The 20,121-nt window shown below is 39.9% G+C and overlaps 1 protein-coding gene across 1 annotated transcript in view; it reads right to left on the bottom strand.

Moving 5' to 3' along the window:
* Window positions 1-9,706: 9,706 nt before the first annotated feature.
* LOC311181616 (quinone oxidoreductase-like protein 2) overlaps window positions 9,707-20,121 on the bottom strand; it is a gene marked incomplete at its 5' end in the record, with an annotated part of 29,168 nt that continues 18,753 nt past the window's right edge. Inside the window, one exon of the mRNA XM_084250062.1 lies at window positions 9,707-9,887. Within this exon, the coding sequence (XP_084106188.1) occupies window positions 9,819-9,887 (69 nt within the window). The 3' untranslated portion in view covers window positions 9,707-9,818. The remainder of the gene's footprint in view (window positions 9,888-20,121) is intronic.

Here is a 20,121-nt window from a genome sequence, read left to right as displayed (position 1 = left end):
AAGGATTAAGTGCCTATTATGCCAACATGGATACAAGAAAAATAAAATGCACAGGTTGGTCCTGCAAAGCAGCTTTCCCCACCAGCGGGGGCTGTGAAAACAGTAGAGCTACATATTAAAGACAAGGTTGAGTTCATTGTTAAATCGTGTGGTGTAGATAGACTGGATAATACAGAAATCCAAAGATAGAGAAGATTAATGATTCCAGGGTTACTCAAATTGGGCTTTCTGGAGTTTGAAAACTATTTTCCTGGTGTCTATTCTGTATATTTCAGTCACTAGGCTGGACCCTAAGCTCTGAGCTTTCATTCAGTGATATTATTAGCATCTCTGCTTTCAAGAAGAAGAACCTGAGGTTCACAGACAGAAAGTGACTTGCCCGAGGCCAGAAAGGTTGTTAATTCCAAGTCAGGAACTGAACCCAGTCTTTGATCCTAGAGTCCATGGCTTTGTCTACAATGCATTGAAGGGTGGGGTTTGGATAGGTAGGAAAACAACAAGAGTGTTTTATGTGTGGGAACTAGGATTAATATTTTATTAATACATTTAGCTCATCGGCTCCTGAGAGCCGGCCACTATCCCCAGATGAGAAGCTGCTGTCAATCCTCCAGCTCTTAAAGTATCTAGGTCAGTGAAAAGAGGATCATAAGGTCTCCTTATGGTTATTTTTAGCTTTAAAAATAACTTTTAAAGAAAAGGAGAGGGTAAAAATGAAAAATATCAGAAATTTTACAAGCTGAAGTCAGAAGAGAGCTTTTCAATAGGAACAAAGAGGTCACTGACCTTGACTTGGAAGCTGCAGGGAGGGCTCACTGCTGGGTTGCTGCGGCTCCATCAGGACTGAGAAAGGTGGTCTGGAATCTACATCAGACAGTGGACCTCAGACATGAGCACAAACCAAGACAGAAGATGCTCAGGTGCTGGGGCTGCTTCCCCACATCTGCCTTCAAAGACACTGCCCTTGACCCTTTCTTCTCTGAAAGAAATTCATGGGCCTGATCCAGCTTCTACCACCTGCTTTTGTAATTTTCAGAACAAAAGGAAAAGAGGGAGACTCTTTTAAGCAATACCCTTATGCTACATGAAAGTGGTACCAGGTGACATGTGAATGCTGTTCTTATGAGAAAGATAATCTAAGGGCTACTTTATTCTTTTTTGAAACGCATCAGCAAGAATATACACCCCCTGCACAACTTTCCCATCAACTCAAAGATACCAGGAAGGAGGATTCTGTAAGTGCCAGAAATTTTTTATATGTTTCTGGGGACCTCAAAGGGAAAGTTTCCTGCAAAGCATCCCACTGGTTCATATGTCAAAAGCAGCACATAAGAAGAGAAGTTGTCCTCATGTAAGAGAGGCAAGACAGGCACGTTCCTGCACTGGATCCCACTCAGGGAAAAAGTGTCAGAGACAAGCCCTGAGTATAAAGGATGTACTCCACAGTGGCTCTCTCACCCAGTGCCCTGGTGATAACAAATGTTCACTAAATGTGGAACTTCAATGGCACATAAGACTAACACACAATGCAACAGGACAACATGCAAATCCCTGGCAATCTCAGGGCTGAATGATTGGTTTCACTGAGGAAACCAGCCTGCAGCTGGGCCCTGCATGACTATAACTGCCATAGAAAGTGCATGATAAGTACTTGCTGCAGAGTTTCCTCAGGCACTATGGGTCATCACAGACACAACAGTGAGCAAGCACACCCTGACCCCTGCTTCCACCGAGGTGGCGATCTCACAACCCAACACCTTGGAGCAGAGAGTGCTGATCGGTCATGACTTTCCTTCAGGACCAGTGACCTGTTGGACAGGTCTGCTAAGTGCTTCACAGATATACAGTTGACCTTGAATAACGTAGGTTTGAACAGCATCGTTCCACTTATACGGACATCTACAATATCAATAAATACAATCCAGTACTGCAAATGTATTTTCTTTTCCTATGATTTTTTAATGTTTTCTTCCCTCTATTTTACTTTATTATAAGAATACTGTATATAATACATATAACATACAAAAGATGTGTTCATCGACTGTATGTTATGGATAAGGCTGCTGGTCTACAGTAGGCTATGAGTAATAAAGTTTTGGGGGAGTTAAAAGTTATACATGGATTTTTGACTATGCAAGGGGGTTGGTACCTCTACCCTCGATTTTTTGGGGGACCAGCTGTAATCTGCTCAGAACAGCTCAAAGATAGGGGTTTACTATCGTCACCGTTTTATGAAATGGAAACCAAGCCCACACAGCTAATTAGTGGAAAGAATAAATTCAAATCCAGAGCTATCTGACTCATGGGACAGTCTCTTTCAGCTCTTCCAGATCTCATACCCCATGGGAAATGAGGCCAGGGAAGGGTGCATGTTGAAGAAATTGGAAGCCAGGTGAAGCCTTTCATATTTGCATGGAGGAAATTAGAAGTTATTTGTTCTCAGTCCTCTTTTCCTACTGTTGCTGTACCCCCTTTGCCAAAGTCAGATTCTCAAGGAATACACACAAAATTGAGAGGACCTGACACATTTCACCTGTCCACCCACCTCCCAAATCTCCATCAGCTTTCCCACCCAAGTGAACTGCCATGGCCATTTGGAAAGAAAATTTCAGACCCATATTTTCCTCTCTCTCTTAAACCCTAAAACCTACAAGCACTCCTAAGAAAACAGTCCTCATGTTTTTTCTCACCCCACTCTTGAATTGGCCTTTTTTGGTTTTCCTAAGAGTCACAAGTACCCTCCAAATCACCCAGAGATTAGAACACTCCAGTCTTGGAGGTGGCATTTTTTTTTTTTTTTGATGGATAAGAATGAGGAATTTTTCTTACTCTCCCCTCTCTAAAGGAGGGATTTTTTTTCTTGCCCTCACAGTCCTCTCCTTCATTTCTGAGTTGGCAAATACTGCTCCTGAAGGAGATTAGAATCAGAAAGGATAAGGTGAATGTCAACCCACCTGTAGGGCCTAGAACTGAAAGTGCCACAATAAAAATAGAAATTATTATGCTCTTAAGGATCTTATCCATTTATCTACAAAGCACTTCCAGAAATATCATTTCATTTAAATCTTTTTAGGGGGATCTTTAGTGTTCGATAATCTTCAATTTTATTTCTGTTTTTAAACAGCATCTAACGATTTGCAAATGTCTCTAACAGCCAAGACTAGCCCCATGCATTCCCAGAGCCTCCCCTAGCAAGGGCCCGGGTCCAGGCTCCAGCAACTCCCGGTCACCCACACCATCAGCCCTATTTTCTCTCCAGAATCTCTTGCAGTACTTAGGCATTAATGTTGAATTGTTTTTTCCCTTCTTTCTTTTAACATGTGAGGAACATGAGGCGCATAAAAAGAAGGTGTCTCCCTATGATTAGAGAGGTAAAATTTGGACCTAAACCATCTGAGCCCAAAATCTGGGTTCTGTGTTCTCTGCATATACACCCAGGTGAGCTGCTTTGGACACAGGTATCAGACAGGAAAGCTCAGTGATTACTCCCTATGGTGTCATCCTCCAGGATGGGAGAGATTTATCCTAATAATTTTCAGTTCATTTTCTTTTTTTTTTAAAGATTTATTTACTTATGCTAACAAGAACTGGGGTATAAGCCAGAGGTGCGGGGGTGAGAGGATTCACCAGAGATAGAGTGGGGAGCAGAACAGGCAGATGTACTGAAATACATTGCTGAGGGGAGCAGCGGGCGAGGAGGAGAGGTCTGCTGCCCCATGTGGTTTGCTCCCTGGCCAACCAGGATTGAAATTATGCTGCAGTGGCTGGTGATAGCTTGATAGCACTGTCTTTAACTCCTGCACTACCAAGGAGGCCCTGAGTTCATTTTCTAATCTCCTGTAAAACTATCCTCCAATAATATAAGTCTTTCTTATAGAACATTTGTTTTTGGTCCCAGCCAACTTTGAAAGTAGCAAGTTCTGTATTTATACCATCGCTGTGCAAAGAAGTTCTATTTTCACTTTGCCCTAAAACTATTTATTTATAATAATAAAATTGGTCCTAGTTTCTGTGCTGCAGATAAATTCATATGTTTATCCTGTGATTTTCACTATTGTATAAATTCCAATCATATTCCCCTCTCAACCTTGTCTTGCTGGCACAGTCCTAATTGTTTTATCATCCCTCAGAAAGAACTCTCTCTACTGTCTGCATTCATTTAGGCTTCCTTCTCTAGACCTTCCCTGGCTCTGTGTGCCTCTGGGGTACATCAGGTCATCAGGTCCCATCACTTTATTCATTTTTATGAAAGAACACAACGACCTCAACTAAAATAAAATGTAAAAATATTTTATTTAAAAATCAAACAATTCTTTTGCACTAAGTCAACCCAGCATATGCTGAAAAAATAAACATTTTTGCTTCAACTCTGAAATGAATTTGAACATGCTGGCACTAGGCAACCTTGTCATCTATTATGAAAATGACAATTTGCAAGGCAATTTCACATACATTATCTCATTTGACCCTCACATGAACCATGCAAGGTAGAAAAAGCAAATTATTATCTTCTTTTTTCACTTGAGAAAAGTAAAATGATGAGTTTAGGCCAAGGTCAAACAGCTGGAATTAGACCCCAGTCCCTGGCCCTCCAGAGAGAGGAGGGTGTTTCATTACCCTCTGCACCATACAGCCTTCCTTAGAACACATGTGATGGACAGCTCAGTTGTGAAGTATTTATAGTTCTATTGAAAGGAAAGATGTTTGAGGCTAGTTCAGACCCTCTTCCCTTCTCATGCTCCCCGTGGGCAATCTCAGGCACCTCACAAGTATCAGTAACTCCCAGATTTATGTCTCGAGGCCCCATCTCTTTTCTGAGCATCAGGCAAGTATGTAAAAATCACACACTTGACATCTCCTGCTGTCTTAAAATGTGCAAAGTTTCATCTTCTGCTCTCACCATATCTCTTGCACTGGGAAAACACAATTCTCTTTGGACGTTCCTCTTCTTAAATATCACCAGGAACCTAGGAGTCATCTTGACATTTCCCTCTCTCTCCCCAACTCCACCCCTATATTCAATGTAACACCAAATCCTTTTACTTTTACTTCCTGCACAGCTCTTCATTCTATTTCTCTCCCTCCCCATCATCACCATCTCTGTCTAACAGCTCTTATCTCTCACTTGGACATTCAAGGACTCCTACTTGGTCTATTCCTCTCCAGACATTTCTCCCCACTACAGCTGGAGGGATTCTTTCAGCCGGTCTGGTCATGCCACCCCCCACCCCCACTTCTAGTTACAACACATCAATGCTTTTAGGGTAAGGCAAACTCCTATAACTGGCCACAAGCCCCCAACTAATCTGGCCCTTTCTCCAGCCTCCTCTCCAACATCTGCCTGCATATCCCACCCCCACAGACTTCTTTCAGCCCCTTTTGCCAAGCATTCATTTGCTACAGGGTCCTAGAATATTCTCCCCTTCTTCCCTGCCTATGTAAATTCCTAAAATTAAATTTCAAGAAACCTCCCTCTTCAGTTAGAGATTCAAGGAACTTTCCTCAAAGAAACTATTATTGACCAACCTGAATTCAATACCCCCATTTTACTTTATACAGCACTGGTTTGGCATGGTTTTGTATATTAATTAATGACCATTTTACAAAAGATTTGTAAACTTTTGTTTACCATAATATTCCCTATGCTGTGCTGAGCTTAGCATATAGTGGCACATCAAACAATTATTTATTGTTCAATAAATTAACAAGTTTGTGGATAAGAAAATAGTCCTATATGATATAAATCCTACTCATGGAATACCTAAGCAGCTGTTTTTTTTTTTTTTAAGAATGAGATAACTCGATGCTCAGTAACATGAATGCTGCCCATGACACACAGCACTGAATAAACACAGTACATCACAGAACAGTATGCACACTATAATCAGTTATTCTCAAAACTTATTTCTTTTTTTTTAAACTGCGTATATATGTGTTTTCAAAGGTGTATAAGACTAACACCAATTACTTACAGTGGCTTCCCTGAAGAATAAGAATGACACAAGATAGAGAAAAACAGGTTCACAATCTCTACTCACAAACTTCTTGCTGGTTTGACTTTTAATGAACAGGTGGTATTGTTGTGACATCATTTTGAAAATAATGATGCAATTCACCAAAGTGCAATAAATGAACCATCTCAAAATACAACCAAAAAGGGGGAAAAACCACTTTGTGTATGATTCTTCAACAATGAAAATGTTCCAGAAACAAGCATCTTTCTAATTCAGACCATCTATCTAGCAAGAAGCTATGACAAAGAAGGGAAATGGAATAGACATGCCAGCATTTGTTGGTTTAATTAGGTCTTCCCCTCATGTGACTTTTGTAAAAAACATTTTAGTCATTTTTATAGCCATTAAATATTCATTTATACAATCTTAGAAGAAATAAAAGTGTGAATTTTCTTAGTTAGATTTTTTTTTTGTAAAGTAAAAGTGATAATGCAAATACACCTTTATTTTCCTTTAGTTGGCAAGTAGCAAATCTTTTGTTGTCTTTACCATAGCTCAGAGAGAAAAGATAGCTTTCTAAAGCCACACAGATTATAGTGGAAGGAACAGGGACAAATATACTGATGATATGTAGACAACATTATTCCACAGTGAAAAGCACAAAACCTTACTTTTGGCTGTTAAGTAAGTGTGTGCAGGTGGACAGACCCGCAGTTACTGAAAACGGAGAGGTAGGTGTGTGGGCGTGATTTTTCAGCAGCCAGCCTACTGGAAAAAGCTGGGAAAATTCTGTGAATATAGAATAAACGCTGTCACTTGGAACTGCATTGATTTCTTTTTTCAGACCAACTAATGGCTCAGATGGTAGAACAACCAAACAATGACTAAAATATGAGTCAAATGCTTTCAAATCAAAGCATTCCAATGAAGCAGGAACACAGGCGAGCAGAGAACAGGTCATTAGGGGTTCCAACCAATTCTCATTAAGCCTGAAGAAACTCACTCTCCTTAATGACTGCTTCTTTCCATCTAAGTCACTTTGGCATGGTGACCTGGCGACAATCTTTACCACTAGTGACACCTACTGATCAACTCCGCAGAGTGGAAAGGTTGTCCCAGTCCAGACTTGGCCTCCTTCCTTCCTGGATCTAGCCAGCAAATCTTCAATTATCCCAAAGGGTGTCAGAAATCCTAAGATGAGCCTCAAAGTTAGTGTCTTGTTATTTTTGAAAGGCAACTTTCATTTACATACAAAAATAGCTCACACTTGGAAGAAGTCAGGTGGGGACCGGGCAGGTGAGGAGAAGCATACTGGACACATAGGCCCCAGGAAGTTAAAAATGTGGCAACTGGGCAAAGCAGAGGCAGCGGCATGTGCTCTGGCCCTCAGGCAAATACCACATGGGCCCATCACATGTGGGTGGTTTTTCTGACATCTCTCCCCTCTCCCTTCCTTCTGCTAGTTTCTCAGTTTCAAATTCTTCCTGAAAATGTTCACTCCCTGTTTTACAATTCAATTCTTCCAGAAGCTTACTTGGTGAGGAGCCTCTGAGAAGACAGGTGTGTTCAAAAGATCGGAGGTACCTATCTAGAAAACAAAGCCTCTCACCACAGTTATTGGAATAGGACTGCAAGAATAAAATCTGATACCCTTTTCTCCTTTAGTTGAGTACTCAGATGTCTGTCTGTCTGTCAGATGTCTGTCTGTTTCATCCCCACCCAACCCTCCTCCTTGTTAGTTTCCGGCAGCATGTGCAGGAGACCTCCCCCCACAGACCAGGGCTCACACGGAGCCTGGAGCTCTCACAGTAGGCATTTGACTAATACTCTGTTCTCATCTCTGAAGGGATTCACTAAGATGTGAGGATAATAGATTCTTATTTTTTAAAACATTTTTGTGATAAAATATACATAACATAAAATTGACCATTTCAACCATTTTTAAGGGTCCAGTTCAGTGGCATTTAAGTATATTCATATTGTTTTGCAAATATAATTACCCTCTATCACTATAACTTTTCACCTTCCAAAACTAAAACTCTGAACCATTAAATAATAACTCCCCATTTTTGCCTTCCCTGGCCCCCAGCAGCCACCATCTTAGGCTCTGTGAATTTAACTTCTCCAGGAATCTCATATAAGTGGAATCATACAATATTTGTCCTGTCATGTTCGACTTGTTTCATTCAGCATAATGTCGTCAAGTGCCATCCATGCTGTTGCATATGTCAAATTTCCATTTCTTCTGAAGGCTGAACAGTATTCCACTGTATATGTAGACCATATTTTATTTATCTGTGAATCAATCTACGGATATCTGAATTCCTTCCAGGGTAACATATTCTTTACTGACTCTCACAATTTAATACTTGCAGATAATTCAATTTCAATTCGATTTATTGATTATTTACCAAGGGTAAGTCACTTTGTTAGGCATAAAGGGCAGTACAAAGATGAATCAGGCATGGTACCCACTCTCAAGGGGATAAAAAGAGGAGAGAAAGAAGAGAACATAACTAGTGTTTGTTAATTGTTTAGCATGTGCCAGGTGCTTTGCCCAAGGACAACCCTTATGGTAAGAAGACAGCTCAGACATCTTAAATAACCATCTCCAAGTAGTGAGACTGGGATTCAAACCCCTATCTTGGATTCCAAACCCTTTATTGATGCCACCAGACATGCTGCTCCCTATGATGCAAGGCAGACTGTGACGTAGCCTTGGGAGGAAGCTATAGGAAGGAAGAGGGGGAGAGTAGAGATGACCCTCCTCCTTCAAGGAAAGGCTTGTGGCAGAGGTATATCTTGGAGGTCAGGAAGGCTTATGTTTGGCAAAGATAAGGGAGTAGAGAAAACAGCCTGAGCAGAGCAAGGAGAGGAGGTGGAGGAGACAGGAAACCTAAGAGTACACTTGGGTACAGGTGGCACTGTGGAACACAAGGCTGGGAAGCAGATGCGGGTAAAATCAAGGTCATAACAAAAAGCTAGTTCAAGGAGTCTATACTCCAACAGGCAACGGAGATCTGTAGCAGGTTTTTTTGAAATGAGACATAGCTATAATTGTGCTTTGGGAAGGTCACCATGGCAATAATGTAAAATAAGAATGGAGGGGGTAGGGATAATTGAAAGGTAGGAAAGCCAGTCAGGACGTCATTGGAAATAGTAGATGAGACATAATTACTCAGGATGGGAAAACGATATGGAATGAGAATTAGCTTTTGGTGAGGATAATAGAATTTGGTGATTAATGTATTATGAACTGCATGGTAATAGAGCCTAGTTGGCCAAGGCTGTTTTCCTAGTGTGATTATTAATAGCACCTTTTCATTCTCAAACAGGTCCAAGTTTGGACAAGAAATTATGAGCAAAAAGAAAAGAGAATCAAAAGATGACAATAACAGATTTTGAATGTGGATTAATAAAGGAAGGTAGGAACACCTTAAAAACAGAGGAGGGGGCCTCCCCGGTGGCGCAGCGGTTGAGCACTGGGTTGCGAAGCTGCCCGCGGCCTCTGCGGCGCCGGTTCGATCCCCGGCTGCTCCCCGGCCACCGGAGGAGGGTCCCACATGGCGCGCAGACCTCTCCTGCCGCCCGCTGCTCCCCTCAGCAGTGTACTTCGGTCCTTCTGCCTGCTCTGCTCCCTGCTCTGGCTCTGGTGAATTCTCTCACCCTCCCGCGCTTCTGACTGTACCCAGTGCATGTATAAACAAAACAAAACAAACAAACCAGCAAACAAATAAATAAAAGCATGCCTCTATTAAAAAAAAAAAAAGTTAAAAAAAAAAAAAAAAACAGAGGAGGGAAGTCAGATTTCTTGAAAAGATGAAAATCTTAATTTGGACATGCTGAGTTTTCCATGGAGGTGAGGACTTATTTAAGAGAGATAAGCACCTTGCCCGTGGATTTGCGCTGTATCACGTGAAAGAAAGCCTCATTGACCTAAAAAAAAATCCAAAATTTGTGGTCAGACTTGCATACATGCATATTTCAACAAATATCTATTGCTGGTTCAATTCTTAAAATAGCTAAAGGACTGTAATATGTCTCCCATGAGCAATATATAGTTCACTGTGCAGTGCCAACTAACTAACTAACCACCAAAAGAATGAAAGAAAAACAGTATTTAAGTATATCCCAACCTCAGATTTTTTTCTCTCTAAAATATGCTTTTTTGATATTTTCAGATAAATTATAGCAGTAAAATGTCCTCAGGCCTGTTCATAATCTATTGTAATATTTCTGTGTCCTAACATTTTTAATTTTTATATATTTATATAGACATTTTTTACATCACTGTTCATTTTTGTACAATGTTTGCTTTCTCCTCTCAGGTATAGTTCCCATAGAATCCTACCACCATTCACCCGTGCACCATCACCACAGTCAACTGTGCTTTTCCCTCCCCTGTTCTGATTCCTTCCCTTCCCCCTTCCCCACAAAATGCCCCTGATTTATAGCTGCCTGTTAATTTTGGCTTTTATTTATGTATTGTTATTTTTCCACTGATCCCTTATTTGTTCCCCTATATTCCTCCTATATGTGAAACCACCCGATATTTTTCTTTTTCCTTCTGACTTGTGCCCTAATTTTTTGAAAGAGTTGAGCCACTGCCAGAAGAGTTAATATCACAATTTTTACAATGTTTATCTTTTTATTAAAATTGTCCTGTTTCCAATCATGATTAAAACTATAATCCAGTTCAAATCCTTTTTTTAGAAATTCAAGGTTAGAGAGCATAAATTAAAAAGTACAGAGTAATCAAGACAATGTGATATTCGTGAAAGAACAAATTGATAAAAAGAATCAGAGAGCCTAAAAATACAGAAACAGAGTCAACTGATTTGACAAAATAGTAAAGACAATTCAATGGAGAAATGAGTCTTTTCAAGAAATGGTGCTTGACCAGTGAGAATGGCACATATTAAAAAAAACTAGCAACAACAAATGTTGGCGAGGGTGTGGAGAAAAAGGAACTCTTCTGCACTGTTGGTGGGAGTGCAAACTGGTCCAACCACTGTGGAAAGCTGTGTGGAGATTTCTGGACCTACTAAACATAGAGCTTCCATATGATCCAGCAATTCCACTCCTAGGTATTTACCCAAAGGACACAGAAACATCAATTCCAAACAACACCTGCACCCCTATGTTTATAGCAGCACTGTTTACAATAGCTAAGCTTTGGAAACAACCCAAATGCCCAAAAATAGATGACTGGATCAAGAAGATGTGGTACATATATACCATGGAATATTACTCAGCATTCAAAAAAGATAAACACATGCAATTTGCAGCAACATGGATGGCACTGGAAGGGATCATGCTCAGCGAAATAAGCCAAAAAGAAAAAGAAAAATACCGGATGGTCTCACTCATAGCAGGAATCTAGAAAACTTAAATAAGGGACCAGGAAAATGAATAACTATAAGAAAGTGAAAATCAAAATCAACAAAAAAATATGAACCAGAGACACTTTTAGGGGGGCGGGGGCGGGAGGGGAGGGATTGGGGTCAGAATGGGGGGGCTGCAATTGTATGGGGAATATAACAATAAAATTTATTAAAAAAAAAAGAAATGGTGCTTGAACAAATGGACAACCACATGCAAAAAGTAAATCAAAACACCGTCATTACATCTTACACAAAAACTAATTCAAAATGAATATGGGAAGAACTTTTACCTAAAATAGACAAGGAATTCTAAAAATTCAACAATAAGAAAACAACCTAATTAAAAAACAGCTAAAAATCCGATAGACATTTCACAACAGAAGATTTATAGATATCAAATAAGCACATGAAATGATGTTCAACATCTTGTCATTAGAGATTTGCAAATTAAAACAGTAATATACTACTATACACATAGTATGATGCCTAAAATCCTAAAACTGATACCACCACCAGAATGTGGAGCAACATTATTCTCATTCCTTGCTGGATGAAATAAAAAAGGTACACTCGCCCCCCCACCCCGACTCCGGTGGTGCAGTGGGTTGAGCACAGTCCTGTGAAGCTGTCCGCAGTCTCTGCAGTGCAGGTTCGATTCCCTGCTGGCCAGGGAGATACCAACAAGGCACAGCAGAGCTCTCCTGTCACACCTGCTGCTCCCCTCAGCAGTGTCTTCCGTCATTCTGCCTGTTCTGCTCCCCACTCTATCTCTGGTGAATTCTCTCACCTTCCCGAGCCTCTGACCTGTACCCCAGTTCTTGTATAAATAAATAAAATCTTTTTAAAAAATTTTAAAAATTGGGCCTCCCCTGGTGGCGCAGCAGTTGAGCGCTGGGCTGCAAGGCTGCCCGCAGGCTCTGCAGCGCCAGTTCATTCCCCAGCGGCCAGCGAGGGTCCCACAAAAAAAAATAAAATAAAATAAAATAAAAAAATATTAAAAAAGGTACAATCACTTTGGCAGACAGTCTGGCAGTTTCTTACGAAACTCAAGATAGACTTGCCCCATGATCCAGCAGTCATGTTCCTAGATATTTGCCTAAATGAGATGAAAACTCACATCTATGTACCAATACTTAAAATGTGCGAGCAATCAAACTCTCCCTGAACAGATGAATGGGTAAACTGTAGTTCATCCAGATAATGTAATATTATTCACTGATAAGGAAATGAGTGGTCAAGTCACAAAAAGACATGGAGGATACAAATTGCTAAGTAAAAGAAGCCAGTCTGAAAAGGCTACACACTGGAAAAGGCAAAACCCTACAGATAATAAAAAGATCAGTGGCTCCCAGGGGCTGGGGTAGGAGAAGGGTAGGGTAAATATATGGAACCCAAGGAATATTTTAGAGCATGAAGCTATACTGTATGATACCATAATGGTGGTTACATGACATTATTCCATTAGCAAAACCTATAGAGCTGGACAACACAAAGAATGAATCCTAATGTAAACTATGGACTTTAGTTAATAATAATGCATCAATATCAGTTTATCAACTGTAGCAAATGTAACACACTAATGCAAGATGTTAGTAAGAGTGGAAATTGGGGGACTCCCTGGTGGCACAAGGGATTAAGCACAGCACTATGAAGCTATCCGCAGCCTCTGCAACACAAGTTCGATCCCGGCCAGGGAGATACCGACATCGCATGGCAGAACTCTTTTGTTTTGCCCACTGCTCCCCTCAGTGGGTCTGCCTATTTCAGTCAGTCTGCCTGATCTGTTCCCCGCTCTGTCTCTGGTGAATCCTCTCCTCTCCCCAACACCTCTGCCCTATACCCTAGCTCTTGTATGCATAAATAAATAAATCTTAAAAAAAAAAAAGAGTGGAAACTGGGAGGTGGGTGGGGAAGGGAATGATGAGAACTCTATACTTTCTGATGATTTTTTTCAGTAAACCCAAAACAAATTTAAAATAAAGTATATTAACTGTTTGATTACTTTAATTAATGATATAATATGTAGTTATAGTATATAATTAGTAAATTAATTATATTGTTTGAAATAAAATAAGCAATAACTGAAAAAAATTGAAATAAGAAAACAAGAATGGAAGAACATAAAAATAGTTATTATATTTGGACAATATAATAATCTATATTGAAAAACCAAAGTGACAGGCAAAAAAGGTAAGCATAATTGTTAGATACGAGATTAGTTTACAAAAATTACTGACATTTCTTTATATCAGAAATAATCAACTAGGAAAAGAAATAAAATATATAAAACAGTAAAGTACTTACAAATAACATAACTAAGAATAATCCACAAGACTTTATGAGGAATAACTTTAAACTCTATTACAATACATGAAAGATCAAAAAAAAATGGCAGTATCTGTGTTCGCAAATGAGAGAACTCAGTAATGGTTAAAGATCAACATGCCCCTAAAGTAACCTATAAAGTCAATGCAATTCCATTAAAAATATCAGTCAGATTATTTTTGAGGAACTCAACAAATTTGTGCTGAGATTTGGTCCAAGGGAGAAATGTTCACAAAGCTAAGACAAATTTGAAAAAGAATAAAATTAGAAGGATTATCCTTCCAGATATTAAAACACACCTGAAAGCTCTAAACATAAAAACAGTATGATACAATTTCAGGAATAGATATGTGAATCAAGGGAATAGAAGAGAAAGCAAAGAACTTGAAATATGATGAAGGTTTCCCACTCCACAAATGAATGGAGAAACAATAAACTATTTGGTCTGGGGAAACTAGCTCATTATAAGGAGAAAAATAAAAATCGGTTATGTAATTTGTGCCCAAAATAAAGAATAAAGTTAGTAGAAAAAACTTAGAGAAGAAAGTTATTATAACCCAGGGTTGACAAAGGACTCCTTAAATATGTTCTAGATATCATTAACCATAGGCAAAATATCAGTGTGTTTGATTGCATTAAATCTAGACAAAGGTGACAGATGCATGGCAAATTTGGAAGCACAGACTTTTGCAAAATCTCAAAATAACCCTTAAAACCGTGGTACTGACAGGGTAGTTCAAGGACCACAGGTTCCTGCACCAAACCATCAACTGGGAACTTATTAACAATACTCAATCTTGAGTCCAATTCCACTTAATGAATCATAAACTGCATCTTAACAAGACCTCCAGGTGATTCATATGCACATTAAAACTTGAGGACTATGAATTACATGTAGAACTTCTGCAAATTGGTAAGAAAAATACCGGAAGCCCCACAGAGAACTGTACAAAGGGCTTAAATTGCAATTCAATGAATGGGAAAGCTTAAGGTTAGGAAATATATAAAGAGATGCTTAAATAAACTAAAAATCAGGAGGAATACAAATTAAAACAATCAGATTCCTCTTTAAGCCTATTAGTTTTAGAAATTAGGAAAGTGGTTAATGTTACATATCAACAGGGCAACAAATAATAATTCTTGCCCATTGCTCTTAGGGGCATATGCTGGTCAGGTCATTCAGTAGAGCATTTGGCAGTCAAATTAAGTGTACATACTTGCTGTGACCCAAGAATCCTACTCCTAGGAAAATACCCCCAAAGCAACACTGGCACAAGCCCCTACGGTTACCTACAGGGGATTAAGTGGACCTTGAAATTTATTACTAGGAAATTAGGGTAAGTGAAGATTGCTCAAGCTTTTGCAGTATTGACTATGGTGGCCATCACCTGCAGCCTTGAATGCAGGAGGTGCTTATGAGCGTGGGCTCAGGGTAAGCATGCCTGATGGACACCTGGAGCATGGTGTGGGCATGCGTAAGTGAGCACACCCGAGCCGAGAGACGGGCTTTAAGGGCAGCATCACAGAGGATGGTGCAACAGAGGACTGTGTGGTGGAGTATAGTATAGAGCCGTGGCTAACAGCTATGAGAGGAAAGGGCAGAGCGTATAGAGATTCGCAGGGCACCCAAGATGCTGTCTCTCTGTTGGCTTGTTTCCCCTGTGTACTATTAGAAAGCTTGTGGGGATGATGCCAAGGCCTCCAAGATACTCTTGTAAGCTGCCTGAACTGACAACGAACCTACCCGGCCTGGCATGGTTGCAGAACAGGACTAGATCTACAAACTATTATGGATGGACACCATGAACTACTATGCAACAATGAACTGGATATAGGACCAGCAACACAGATGGCTCTTTATAAGACAGTGCTGGTGAAAAATTAAGAAACAGAATAAGGTCTACAGCACAACACCATTTACCTTGAAAATAAATTAGCACACAAAATAATTCTGTGTATTTTACAAGGAAATAAAAATCAACAGATATGCGTCACACATATTATAGAGACAGACTCTGAGGGGATAGCAGGAAAAGAGGATCAAGGGAATAAAGTAAGTACAATAGCCATAAATATACAGACACAAAATGAAAGAAGGGCTTCACATGATCTGACAATAAAAGTGTTTGGCAAATAGGATTAGAATTAACTAACACTCTCCACTTGAAATTCTCACCCAAAACACTAAGAATAATAAAGAAAAACAGGCAGAAAAACAAATTGTGGCAATCTCTCTGCAGCTTGACATCCTGGTTTCAAAGACATCTACCTTTTGGGACTTTGTGCCTTGCTGAGACCAATCTAAGTAAATTTGGATTCACTCACAGGAGGTGGAAGAGGTCTGAGACAGATATTTGAAACACTCATCCCCAACCTGTCAATCACTGAAAGCTATCCAGGTGATTCACAGCTGCTTCACTTTCCCTGTCAGCTACAAGTTGCTTGTTGCCAGACATCTGCCATAGCCCAGCAACAGAAAGTACTTGGGAAAACAAGCATAATTTGAGACAATGGTACTCTCCTCACCTGGCATCTTAGAGAAATGAGGACTTTCCTGCAAATACATGTTAACATGAAAAAGAAGTCCCTTCAAATGCTAAAGCTTATTTTGAAATTTTGCATATAAATCTTTATGAAATGTAGTACCTATTTACCTGATGTCTTTAGAAGATAATATTGCAGGGAAAGCATGACCTTTGTGTACCATGACTTGGGAATCTCAATTTTGTACACCCACAATGTCACGTTTAGTTTTTCAGATGTTCCCTTACTTCTATGTTCAGCTTCTACTTCAGTGGCCACTTCTAAAAATAACCCAATTCTATCCCTTTCTGCCTGTGGTTTCTACCTGGATTGTGAAAGCCAACAACCAGAGGTGTTAAGAGTTGGGTGTTCCTTTAATAAGAGAGACAAGTAAAGTGCATGGCTTCAGACTGCAGTGTTTTGATAGCTTAGTTGGATGCACAGGAACACTGGCCTCTGCAATCTACCAGCTGTATTGCAGAGCAGGAGGCTGCTGTATACCCATGCCTAGATAAGATACACAGGCTGCTCCCAGATCCCAGTTCTCTGCCTCACAGAGAATGAAGCCATAATTAAATTTGTCTCTAGAGATATGCAACCTGGAATTTGGGGGCAGAGTGAAGCTACTGCTTTTGTTTTAGGTTCTGCTGTTGGAATTTTTAATTAGCCCATCAAACAGGAATAATCAGAGTAACCTATCGTTGCCTAAATATATTATGCTGACTCATGCTTCCTATTAGACACCAGCTCTTTCTTTTCTCTAGCAGAGCCTTGTCCTGAGATCTTCCCAGTTCAAAAATAATTCCTCAAGTCTTTTATTTTTCTTGACTGGCATTCAAAATGCACTCAGTAAAAGCTTGATGAATAAAATAAACTCATGAATGAATGGATATATCTGGAACTAAAAGGAATTGTTTCTAAAAGATAGAAGCATTTAGTTAGTGACACATTTGCCCTAGGTGAATTACATTCATCATTATGACTGCTCTCATGCAAGTTGATCCGCATCCTTTTTTTTATTTATTTTTAAAGATTTATTTATTTATTTATACAAGCACTGGGTACAGTTATAAGCGCGGGAGGGTGAGAGAATTCACTAAAGTCAGAGCGGAGAGCAGAGCAGGCAGACTGACGAAGTACACTGCTGAGGAGAGCAGCAGGTGAGGCAGGAGAGGTCTGTGCGCCATGTGGGACCCTTGCCCAGTGGCCGGGGATCGAACCAGCGCTGCGGAGGCTGTGGGCAGCTTCACAACCCAGCGCTCAACCGCTGATCCACATCTTTTTTAAAAGGCAGTCAATGCATTTCACCAAAAAGGAGGCACAGATGTCAAAGGAGCATAAGATACTTAAGACCCTTGTTCACGAAAGAAATGCAAGTTAAACCTTGCAATCAACCACCACTGCACACCTTTGGAATGGCTCAAATTAGAGAAACCAACTGATAATACTAAGTTCTGGCAGAAGTAGGACAACTAGTACTCTTATACATTTTGGGTGGGGATGCAAAATAATACAACCAAATTGATAAACAGTTTGATAGTTTATCAAAATTTAATCATAGCAGCAAATTGGTTTAAATAAAATCCTGAAACTTTCAGACAGTGCAAGCTGGAGCAATGGTTTCTAATGCAGAATATATCAACAGAAAAGAAAAGAAAGAAATTCATGTGCTGTAGTCTTCAATAGGAATACAGTCAGAGTAGTCTTTTCTGCAAAAATCATGAACTGTGGAGACTGCAACAGAATTATTTCTCAATAACTGAGGCATATAGAGAGAGCTGCTGACAGAGCAAACTTGCCTCTTCTGAAGAGCATCAACAAGGGTTTTTTGTAAGATTTTGCAGTGATATATTTTAAATTGACATTTTTCTCTAATGATGTTATCCAGGAATCATTGGAGACTGGGCGGAGGGTTATGAATCCTGCTCTGTAAATAAAGTCAATTAAATGACTGTAAATTAAGATTTAAAAAAAGTTAAACATACACTTAGTACATGACCCAGAAATCCCAGGCCCTCTTAAACAATAATAACATGTCTATACAAAAATTACAAGTGAATATTTATGGGTTTATTCTTAATCACTGAAAACTGAAAATTATCAAACATCTCTTAATTAGTGAACAACAAAATAAACTGTGGTAACTCCAAACAATGAAATATTATTCAGTGATGAAAAAGAACAAATGACTGAATATATAAAAGCATAGATGAACTGCAAAAGCATTATGCAAAGTTTAAGAAGCCAGATACATAAGGATATGTACTGTATGATTAGATTTCATGATATTGTAGAAAAGGCAAAATTATAGGGAGAGAAAACATATCAGTAGTTGCCAAGGGTTGTGGAATAGAAGAAGGGGATTGATTATAAAGGGCCCCAGTGAACTTTTAGAAAGGATGAAAATGGGGCCTCCCCGGTGGTGCAGCGGTTGAGCACTGGGTTGCGAAGCTGCCCGCAGCCTCTGCAGCACTGGTTCGATCCCTGGCTGCTCCCCAGCCACCTCCACCGGAGGAGGGTCCCACATGGCGGGCAGACCTCTCCTGCCGCCCACTGCTCCCCTCAGCAGTGTACTTTGGTCCTTCTGCCTGCTCTGCTCCCTGCTCTGGCTCTGGTGAATTCTCTCACCCTCCCGCGCTTCTGACTGTACCCAGTGCTTGTATGAATAAATAAATAAATCTTTGAAAAAAAAGAAAGGATGAAAATGTTCTATATTTTGATTGTAGTGATATAGTCATATGACTAAAAATGTCAAAACTCAGAATGAATTTTACTGTTTGCAAATCATGCCTCAATAAACCTGACTTCAAGAAAAAGAAGTCAAGCCATGTATTATAAGACATAAAATAAACGAATTTCAAAATTAAGTGTCAGACAGGGTTACTTAGAAAACAGAACCAAACCAAGCCAAAATATATGCCCCACTGTTTTACTGCAATCACATGGAGGTAAGGGTGAGGGGAAAAGTGAAATAAGTCAGGGACGGAGGGAGAGGAACCACAAGTTTTGGTTGTAGGTGCAGCAAAACAGTTGTGGGTGTCAAAACAGTCCAGTGAGAGGAGGAAAAGGATTGAATGACTTATCTCCTGCCAAAGCTTGGCCCCTGAGACGAATCCACCAATCCTTCTGGATTGTATTACCCAGATCCCCAAATAGAGTTTCTGGGGAAGCCAGAGCTTCAGTGGGCTTTTCAGAACAGATGTCTGTACCAGAGCTGCAGCAGATCCCGCTCTGATGAGCAAAATGGAGGCCTTGACCCCTGGCAAAGCAAAAGGCCACCAACAATGCTAGGCAATGGGTGGGCTCGGGGCTGCAGGACCGCAGGGATGGACAGTGTGGCCCAGCAGCAAAGACCAATGATAAGTGGGCTGGCAGATATGGGCAGGGCCATAAGCCAGATGTGAAAAATGGCTTAAACTTAATGTACTATGTAAACAAAAGGAGTAATTTTTATGAATTTTTTTAAAGGTTTATATCCATGGATATATTCAGAAAACTTCAAGCAAACAATTTCTATCCACTGATTGTGGCTTTGCCACAATGAGCTTCATTCCCACTCCAGGTGGAGGCAGAGGCGCCTATCTAGTGCATGGCCAAGCTCATCTCATTCTCATGGCAGAGGGAAAAAAGAAAGAGCTGTTGGAAACATACAGTATGTCAAATGAACATCTGAAATACAGCACTTCTCCTTGGAGGAAGGTGTTCTCTTATAATAGAAGAAATCACTGGGAAAATTAATGCAATTGATAGTGTTCAGAAACTGTTTCTTATTAATAATAATCTGGAACCTAACTTGGTTCATGTTTCTGTCCACTTGCTCCTTATTCATTGGGGTTTTGAATTACAAATAGTATGGCAACGGTCCTCTATATACTGAAAATAAAGGCTTATAGGTTAAGTAATTTATTTTTTTTTTAATTTTTTTTTATAGAGGCATG

This window comes from Talpa europaea (assembly GCF_964194135.1).
Source record: "Talpa europaea genome assembly, chromosome: 12".
NCBI classification, from domain to species: domain Eukaryota; kingdom Metazoa; phylum Chordata; class Mammalia; order Eulipotyphla; family Talpidae; genus Talpa; species Talpa europaea.
This window is presented reverse-complemented; position numbering and strand designations above follow the sequence as displayed.